This window comes from Palaemon carinicauda, chromosome 5 (genome assembly GCF_036898095.1).
Source record: "Palaemon carinicauda isolate YSFRI2023 chromosome 5, ASM3689809v2, whole genome shotgun sequence".
Lineage (NCBI taxonomy): Eukaryota > Metazoa > Arthropoda > Malacostraca > Decapoda > Palaemonidae > Palaemon > Palaemon carinicauda.
This window is the reverse complement of record NC_090729.1, coordinates 135,885,919-135,895,918: the sequence shown is the minus strand read 5'-3', so window position 1 is coordinate 135,895,918 and position 10,000 is coordinate 135,885,919. Positions and strand designations below refer to the sequence as shown.

Genomic DNA, 10,000 nt, shown 5'->3' with positions numbered 1-10,000 from the left:
AAAAAAAAACTATTTTTACTTATCCTCGTCAAAACCAGATCTGATAAAGAAACCAAATTATGCATTAGGTAAGTTATTTCATGTATGTATTTTCGTCCTTATTTCCTTGGCAATCGTTAATTCTAATAGCCAGGCCTTCTCCATCACGGGGCTCATTACTACGCAGTACTCTAGAAGTTTTATTCCAGCTGTGACCAAGTTGTGGTATGATCTTCCTAATCGGGTGGTTGAATCAGTAGAACTTCAAAAGTTCAAAGTTGGAGCAAATGCTTTTTTGTTGACCAGGCGGACATGAGTCTTTTTATAGTTTATTTATGACATATTTGTTTTTGATGTTGTTAATAGTTTATATATGACATGTCTGTTTTGACGTTGTTACTTTTTTTAGAATGATTTATTGTTAATTTGTTCTCTACATTTATTTGTTTCCTTATTTCCTTTCCTCATTGGGCTATTTTTCCCTGTTGGAGCCCCTGGGGTTATAGCATCTAGCTTTTCCAACTAGGGTTGTAGCTTGGATAGTAATAATAATAATAATAATATGAAAGATCTATTTTAATGTTGTTACTGATCTTGAAATGTTTAATTTCAATTGTTCATTACTTCCCTTATATTTTATTTCCTCGTTTCCTTTCCTCACAGGGGAATTTTTCCCGGTTGGAGCCCTTGGGCTTTGAGCATCCTACTTTTTTAGGTAGTAGGTTGGCCAAGGCACCAGCCACCCATTGAGATACTACCACTGGAGAGTTATAGCGTCCTTTGACTGGCCAGACAGTACTACATTGGATCCTTCTCTCTGGTTACGGTTCACTTTCCCTTTGCCTACACATACACCGAATAATCTTGCATATTCTTTACAGATCCTCCTCTGTCCTCATACACCTGACAACACTGAGATTACCAAACAATTCTTCTTCACCAAAGGGGTTACCTACTGCACTGTAATTGTTCAGTGGCTACTTTCCTCTTAGTAAGGGTAGAAGAGACTCTTTAGCTATGGTAAGCAGCTCTTCTCCTAGGAGAAGGACACTCCAAAATCAATCCATTGTTCTCTAGTATTAGGTAGTGTCATAACCTCTGTACCATGGTGTTCGACTGTCTTGGGTTAGAGTTCTCTTGCTTGAGGGTACACTCGGGCACACTTTTTCTATCTAATTTCTCTTCCTCTTGTTTTGTTCAAGCTTTTATAGTTTATGTAGGAAAAATTTATTTTAATGTTGTTGCTGTTCTTAAAATATATTTTTCCTTGTTTCCTTTCCTCACTGGGCTATTTTCCCTGTTGGGGCCCCTCGGCCTTATAGCATCCTGCTTTTCCAACTAGGGTTGTAGCTTAGCAAATAATAATAATAATAATAATAATAATAATAATAATAATAATAACTAGGCTTGTAGTTTGGCTAATAATAATAATAATAATAATAATAATAATAATAATGATAATAAATCGTTAGTTCTAACTAATATTAAAATGGAGACCAAATGATTCCTAGTAAAGTCTTCATTGTCTGTTAAGAATTTTGCCATATAAATTGGCCCTTTATAAAGTAAACATGAATAACTTTATCCAAACCACCACAAACTCACAAGACCCTCACCAGGGGTCCACATCTGGCCCCTTAAGTAACATCCTATCCATTTCAGTTTGGATTAATCTCTTCATATCTTCATGAATCATTATGAAGGACAGAGGCAAGGGACAAAGGAACAGGACAATGTCCTACAGACAGGACAAAGGCATAAATCCATGGGGCACCTAAACTCATGTAGTCTCAGTGGTACATTTCTACTCTTCAGGGTTACAGTGAATCTGACCAGTAGGCCTACTGCTAAATACATAATCATGTAGTAATCTATGATGAGATTCAGTTGTAAATTTGTATCATAATATCAATTCTTTTCTCTTTATCATCCTCAATTTTAGGGATACAAAGGAATCTGTTAAAGTACCCAAGGAGTAAAGAAGAACCAAAAAATGTTGGGAACATTGGTCTAGACCAGTGGTTCCCAAACTGTGGGAAATTTCCCCCTGGGGGGAAATAATTACACTACCTACTAACTAAAATAATCGGAAATGTGCCCAAGAAGCAGCCTCACCCTTCTCACTAGTTTAATTCTAAAGTAGAAGAGCAAAGAAAACTCTTTTTATTTGTTATTAACCGGCTCTATGGCTATGTTTAGTTGTTAATAACTGCTCTCTATCCAATTTACTCTGTAATTATATGTTTATCAGTATATTTGCACATTTGAAAGATACATTAGTAAATAGTCTCAAATGTGTTTTCACTAACTCTTTCCCTCATACACATGAAGGGGGAAATGTGGATGGTTGAACTGGGTGCAGGGGGAAATGACAGAAAAAAAGTTTGGCAACCACTGGTCTAGACTCTACAGAGTATTCGAATGTTTCCTTCATAAAGAGTCGACGAATCGGGACAATAGAAAACCACTCGGGCCCTTTACCTGGCGCTGGGGCTAGGAAAGCATACCAGCACAAATGAGTAATTGGGGGCAAACCCCACTGCTTAACTTGAAACCGGTGTAGCACCAAATCTTTCCCCCCTGACTGAAATTCCCCCCGGGCTGTTATTCCTCCAAGGGGAATTTCAGCTCTAAGATATTCCCCCAACCCCCCTAGCCCATTTCCCCCCCCCCCCACCCTCTCTTACAGAGAAGCTATTTTGATGAATTAAATAATCAACGGTAAGTTTGATAAAATACTAGGAATATATATATATATATATATATATATATATATATATATATATATATATATATATATATATATATATACTGTATATATAGTAAAAACCTTACTCTTCTTTCGTACTGTCCAGCAAAAAATAAAAAGAGAGTACACTTGATGCTAAGAAGCACTATGCATGAGAAAGGAGATGATACCAATTCAGTTGTGTTACCAGAGATTATGGGGGAATCAAGTGGGAAACTTGGGTTTTTAGGGTGGGGAAATGTCATAAACGAGTGATTTACAGCTTTAATAATGGTCAGAAATGCAAAATAAGAACAAGATAACCAGTTGGAAAAATATGTGGATCTTGTAAGTGGCTGAACATAGGACAAACATGATTATTTTACACACTTGAGATTTGTAAAAGGGTACAGAACCTAACAAACCCACCTAACCTAACCTAGTAGTTCTCAGGTCACAATCCCTGGCCGGGGGCAAGCCCCCAGACCCCCTTCCCAGGTCGCAAACCTTGCCAAGTCACAGCCCCTAGCCGGGGGCAAGCCCCGGACCCCCTTCCCAGGTCACAACCCCTTGGACAATCCCAATATCAGCCTTCATCATAAATTCTTTAAAGAAACCGGCATTTTATATCTTTTTTTTTTTTTTTTTTTTTTTGCATTTGGAGATTTAAAGTTACGTCTGCACAAATTTCTTGAATTGAGGATATATATACTAAAGAATTTGATTGTTCCCTCACATTCTTCGAAATACTACCGCTAGAGAGTTATGAGGTCCTTTGACTGGCCAGACAGTACTACATAGGACCCTTCTCTCTGGTTACGGTTCTTTCCCTTTGCCTACACAGACACCGAATAGTCTGGCCTATACTTTACAGATTCTCCTCTGTCCTCATACACCTGACAACACTGTGATTACTAGACAATTCTTCTTCACCCAAGGGATTAACTACTGCACTGTAATTGTTCAGTGGCTACTTTCCTCTTGGTAAGGGTAGAAGAGACTCGTTAGCTATGGTAAGCAGCTCTTCTAGGAGAAGGACACTCCAAATTCAAACCATTGTTCTCTATTCTTGGGTAGTGCCATAGCCTGTACCATGGTCTTACACTGCCTTGGGTTAGAGCTCTCTTGCTTGAGGGTACACTCGGGCACACTTTTCTATCTAGTTTCTATTCCTCTTGTTCTGTTAAATTTTTTATATGTTAAATAGGAAATATTTATTTTAATATTATTACTATTCCGAAAATATTTTATTTTTCCTTATTTCCTTATTTCCTTTACTCACTGGGCTATTTTCCCTGTTGGGTCCCCTGGGCTTATAGCATCCAGCTTTTCCAACTAGGGTTGTAGCTTAGCATTTAATAATAATAATAATTATAATAATAATGATAATAATCAGCAAGTTTGTTTTCTAAGCAATATTGCATGGGGTTTGATACGGATTCACTAAGAAACTGAGCAGCACGCTTAAAATTCATTGTTCTTTTTATCCACGCAATATGGTGTGACCTCAATTTATTGCCTAAATGTAACCCTTCATTGTCTTGCAGCTTTTCTATGAAATCCCATTTGAATTTGATTCCCATGGCAAACGAAAACAAAATAATGGTTACTTCCTCCAAGCAAAGGGGGAATCTTGGCCCAGAGGGGGGAATATTATCCTGGGACAAAGTTCCCCCGGGGGGGATATATATCCTGGGCCATATTTCTCCCCGGGGGGAATTTCGGACGGGGGAAAACCAGACCATTACACCGGTTAGACAGCAAGATGAAACAATCATGAAAGAGATTTAATGGCTGCAAGGGGCATAGTTGAATGCAAAAAAAAACATTAGGTAATACAGTAGTTATCTAACTTTCCACCCAGTGGGACTCGGCGGTTATTAGGGAGACGGGTAGAACGTGAGGTTGTAGAGGTCAGGTTTCTTGAACGTCCTCTTTTCGGTAATTCTTAGGTAATCCCCGGTTTGGGAATCCCCTACACAGGTAGCGAAAAACGGGGAAATACTCTCTCTCTCTCTCTCTCTCTCTCTCTCTCTCTCTCTCTCTCTCTCTCTCTCTCTCTCTCTCTCTCCATCAACATAAACGTTTTAATGTTGTAAGAAAGTATTGTTTCTCATGTAAGACTTTTAAACGACCAGAAGACTATAATGTCGCTTTAGGTTACCAACGACTGACGTAGTCGTAAACTGATTAACGTCATGGCGTATACATACGTCCAAGGGCCTTGCATACCTCCACTGTTGGGCTGTACCCGTACCACCGAGATCGCAAGTACGTCATACCATTGGCGTAGGAGCAGGCCGTGGACTGGTACGAGTCACCCGTGACCAGCGTAGACTACAGTAGTTAAGCTGTACCGGGAAACCCCCAAGCCCTGAACAAGTTGAAACGTATACATCTCTTCTGATGTATATAAACGTCTGGCGTCTCCGTTTACAAACATACTTTGTACATCATCCCACGGAGCTTAAAGTGACTTATACTCAATAGCAGAGACGGAACGGTATCCTTACAAATTAAGGAGTTATAATAAAAACAAGAAGAAGAAGAATTCTGTTGACATGGATAACATTTACAGCGACGTCGGGGCTCACAGCGTAGTAGTGCCTCTCCGCTCACCCGATTCATCGGTGCAAGAAGGTGAATTGACGGACGAGTTTATAGTGAATTACATGTATGAAATGGAGAGTAGGCTGCCCGAATATTCTCATTCTCAGCTCACGAAATATTCTGATGCAATGACAGGTAAACCAAGGGGCCGTTTTTTGGTTTAACCATATTATTTTCATCTGTCATTTTTGTGGGATTATTAACAGAGAACCCTCCTTGGTTTAGCTACAAGTTGTGTGATATATATATATATATATATATATATATATATATATATATATATATATATATATATATATATACATATATATATATATATATATATATATATATATATATATATATGTATATAAATATATATATATATATATATATATATATATATATATATATATATATATATATATGTGTGTGTGTGTGTGTGTGTGTGTGCGTGTGTGTGTGTTGTCAAGTGATTAAGCATTTTACTCTATAGCCATGTAATTTATTATTAAAAACATTAATTGATAAATCCACATGATTTAATTAACAAAAAATGCAATAATCATCTTCACCAAGACTTCAAAATGAACGAAATATTTAGCTTTCGAAATTGTTGGATGATATTCCCAAGCAGATTTTAGTCAATTACAGCAAAGTTATGGTAATTTGTTATTATTCGACAAATTTATAATTAGTTATCATTATTATCGGTATTATTAGCAGATTGTAAAAATGGTTATTAAAAAGTAGAGTATCGAAGATCTTTAGGTGAAAATTTTAGCAAATTTCGAATCTTCATTATTATTATTATCATTATTATTATTATTATTATTATTATTATTATTATTATGATTTTTGTTGTTTTTGTTGTTGTTTTTGTTGTTGTTCCTTTATATTGAACAATAAGAAAGGCCCTGTTGTGACTAAATATGTTTTGCAAAACCTTATGAAAAAAAAATTAATTGTAAAAAAAAAAATCATACATGGTATTCTAAAAAGCATCGAAGTCTCTATCCAACTTATGAAAATCATTGTCAATGATAACGAGGTTCATATCTTGATTTTGTTTATTTCTGTGTTTCAGATGTTACCAGCATTGCAAGGGAAGTAACTCCAAATTGGAATGGCGCTCAGGATTACATGAGTGGATCTCCATTGATGGTCTCAGCTTTCCACCTACCCGAAGAATCAACCTACTCGCAGTCACGCCAGTCGCCTTATGCTACAAGTAGCTGTACAACCCCTGAGGGAAATTATGCAGAGGAACAGATACTGAATAGCCCCAACACACTGCGCTCTGGTTCTCAGATATCTTATTGCCTGCAGCGCTCTCCTAAACAGAGTCTTTATGAGACAGCCTCGGTAAAGTCTTCAGTAGACTTCTCTGAACATTCTGGTCAGGCTGCCCTGCCAAGATCTCCAGTAGAGCAGTTTGAAGATTCTGCTCAGAAAGCCCTGCTAAGGTCTCCAGCAGCTTGCTTCGAATATTCTGCTCAGGCAGCCCTGATAAGGTCTCCAGTAGGTTTTTCTGAAGATTCTACTCAGACAGCCCCGCTAAGGCCTCCAGTAGACTTCTTTGAAGATTCTGTTCAGGCAACGCCTCTAGCTTCAGACAGTTATCCATCTTCTAGTCACTCTCAGACCTTACCAGCTGATGTTTTGACTGGAGAAATAGCTACAATCAAGAGAGGTGCACAAGAGTGTCAAGAACCACAAAAGAAAAGACGTGGTCGCAAGCCAAAATCAGAGGAGGAAAAAGCTGCGGCCCTTGAAAAACGCAGGGGAAATAGAAGTAGAGTCAGAGTGTATGAAATTCGACAGCCATTTGATGATAAAGAAATGGAGAGAAAAAGAATAAATGCTGTTAACTCTAAGAAACACCGAGACCAGCAGAAGCAGCTGGTAAAAGAGATGGAGAAACAGTTAGCCGATGCTTCCATCGAGCGAGAAATCATGAAGCAAAAAAATGAGGAACTGAGAAAAGATTTAGATAATACATTAAGACAGCTTGGTGACACTATTTCAGAGCGAGATATCCTAAAGCAAGAAAAAGAGGATCTGTATAGAAAGCTGAACGCTGCACTAACGCAGATTGCAACGATTCAGAGACGATACAGTGTTCAAAGCCTTCCTGTTTAAAGCATTACCAAAGAAGACTGGCTCACAAGAAATGAATCTTCAGTATTCCTTGGCTTTCTCAACAGCCTGACTTGGGTGATTGCCCCAGCTGACATTTGATCACCCGGACCTCGGACGCAGGGAGAGTTGTCTACAGATGCCCTTATACTCCAAAAAGAGTCTGTCTTGGACCAAGAGATGATTTTTACAATTAGAATTATGATTGCAAGAGGTCTATTCCCTTTTGCCATCTCACACTCATTACAGTTTGTTCTTAAATAGCAAGAGGTCTATTTCCTCTTGCTATTGATACATACTCCTGACATTATTGACCACATATTACTCAGTACATTTTTTATCACATACCACATACTACTCATTACATAAACCTGGTCTTTTCTCCTCTGACTAATTAATTACAACACTACTTTAATTTACACTAACAGTTAACATATAAAGGGAACCGGTACATCCCTTGTGTGATTTAGTTCTTCTAATCGGTACACCATTTTGTCATTTCAGGGATTGACAGGGAAAATTAATTCTTCTCTATTAATCACTCAGTTTTTGTCTTATACAGAGTAGCTATGATTACTTAATGGGGAAATCAAAAACTATTCTTTACTTCAAAAAGATGATAGAAGTTCAATTTTTAACAAAATAATTCAGGTAGTACCTTGTAAGAGATAGTTTATCCTTGACTCTGATACGTATAAATATGTTAAATTTTACTTCATTAATGTATTTACCCTTTATCTTTTTTTCAGATGCTGAAGATCCTACTGGACGTAAAGGCAGGATTTATATGTAATGATAAGGAAAAGGTAAAAGTATTGAAATGCCTAGCTTATTGGTAACTAAATCCAACACCTAGCGGCTTGACGGCAACTTTTCTAATAACCTGTTCTTCAGAGAGTTCATGACTCTGAGCTTCAAAACTTAAAGCCTTTTAAGGAAAATTGGGATCAAGCTTTATTCACTTTGTTTATTCACTATCAATTTACTAATATAATTGCTTTCAAAGATACTTTACATATGATAAAACTTGGTGATCAATTTATAGACTTAGCAAAATTTTTATTTTATAGCAGTACAGTAACAAGGGATCTTGGTAACTGAAAGAAGTTATTTATCTGTAAGGAAAGTTAACCTTAAAATGTTTTGTGTATGACTCTAGATATTTGGACGCTGGTATTATTACTTAATCAACTAACTCTTTAGATTTTCCGTTTTCTGGATTACTTGTAGTATACTTCTGGCGATATTAGTAAACTTGTTAAAACCTTTACCTATTTTTTATATCTATCTTCAGAGCAAGATCTTCTATATACTTTACCATTGAAGGTTGTTAGATTTCACTTCATCATTGAACTTCAAGGCAGTTGTCCCATAAATTTTATAATATGAATCAACAAGTAGTTGTCCCATACAATCTTTGACGTGAATCAGCAAATTGTTGTCCCATACAATCTTTGACGTGAATCAGCAGTTGTCCCATACAATCTTTGACGTGAATCAGCAAATTGTTGTCCCATACAATCTTTGACGTGAATCAGCAGTTGTCCCATACAATCTTTGACGTGAATCAGCAAAAATTTGTCCCATACAATCTTTGGCGTGAATCAGCAAATATTTGTCCCATACAATCTTTGACGTGAATCAGCAAATAGTTGTCCCATACAATCTTTGATGTGAATCAGCAAATGGTTGTCCCATACAATCTTTGATGTGAATCGGCAAATAGTTGTCCCATACAATCTTTGATGTGAATCGGCAAATAGTTGTCCCATACAATCTTTGAGGTGAATCAGCAGTTGTCCCATACAATCTTTGACATGAATCAGCAAAAATTTGTCCCATACAATCTTTGACGTGAATCAGCAAATAGTTGTCCCATACAATCTTTGACGTGAATCAGCAAATAGTTGTCCCATACAATCTTTGACGTGAATCAGCAAATATTTGTCCCATACAATCTTTGACGTGAATCAGCAAATAGCTGTCCCATACAATCTTTGACGTGAATCAGCAAATACTTATCCCATCAGAAAATCAGTTTAAATTAGAAGTAAAAGGCTTTCCAATTGGTTTTGCTAAGTAAGTAGGAATGAGAAATGTCCAAGTATTTCATAAATTTAAGGTTTGAGGATTTCAAAGTAGACATCACAGATCTGATGCATAAATGCGAAAGTGTGGAAGGCAGAACTTGCTAAAAACGACTAGAATAATCCCATCTCCCTACCTGCTAGCTTATATTGTATGAGACCTTAATCAATGCTGGTTTATTACCTTCTTATAGATTAGAAATTTTGTATGGTAGGCTAATTAAAGACTATTCCCCAACTCAACAGGAGCAGAGCACAGCTGGTAGTTGATATTATATCAAATAACTCGTGTGATTAGTATTACTTTTATTCTATCTTCTTCCAATTTAACTAGTAAATGCTATGGACTTAGGCCCCTACTAACCGAACTCTCACTCGCTTGCTATACTTGAGCAATATTAATCATCAAACATTCATTTCTTACCATTTAGTAGAATAAACATAGCTATTAATTCCCATCTCATACTACTGCTTACTA

General features: G+C 37.0%; 1 protein-coding gene across 2 annotated transcripts; it reads left to right on the top strand.

The window, feature by feature from the left end:
• Positions 1-5,085: 5,085 nt before the first annotated feature.
• LOC137640597 (putative uncharacterized protein DDB_G0271982) lies at positions 5,086-8,175 on the top strand. 2 transcript variants are annotated; one of them, XM_068373108.1, is made up of 2 exons: positions 5,086-5,347; positions 6,384-8,175. In XM_068373108.1, the coding sequence occupies exons 1-2, from the start codon at positions 5,269-5,271 to the stop codon at positions 7,436-7,438; spliced, it is 1,134 nt and encodes a 377-aa protein (XP_068229209.1). In that variant the 5' UTR covers positions 5,086-5,268; the 3' UTR covers positions 7,439-8,175. The 2 variants fall into 2 exon arrangements, with proteins under 2 accessions (XP_068229209.1, XP_068229208.1); XM_068373107.1 differs by having other exon boundaries at positions 5,086-5,452.
• Positions 8,176-10,000: the final 1,825 nt, after the last annotated feature.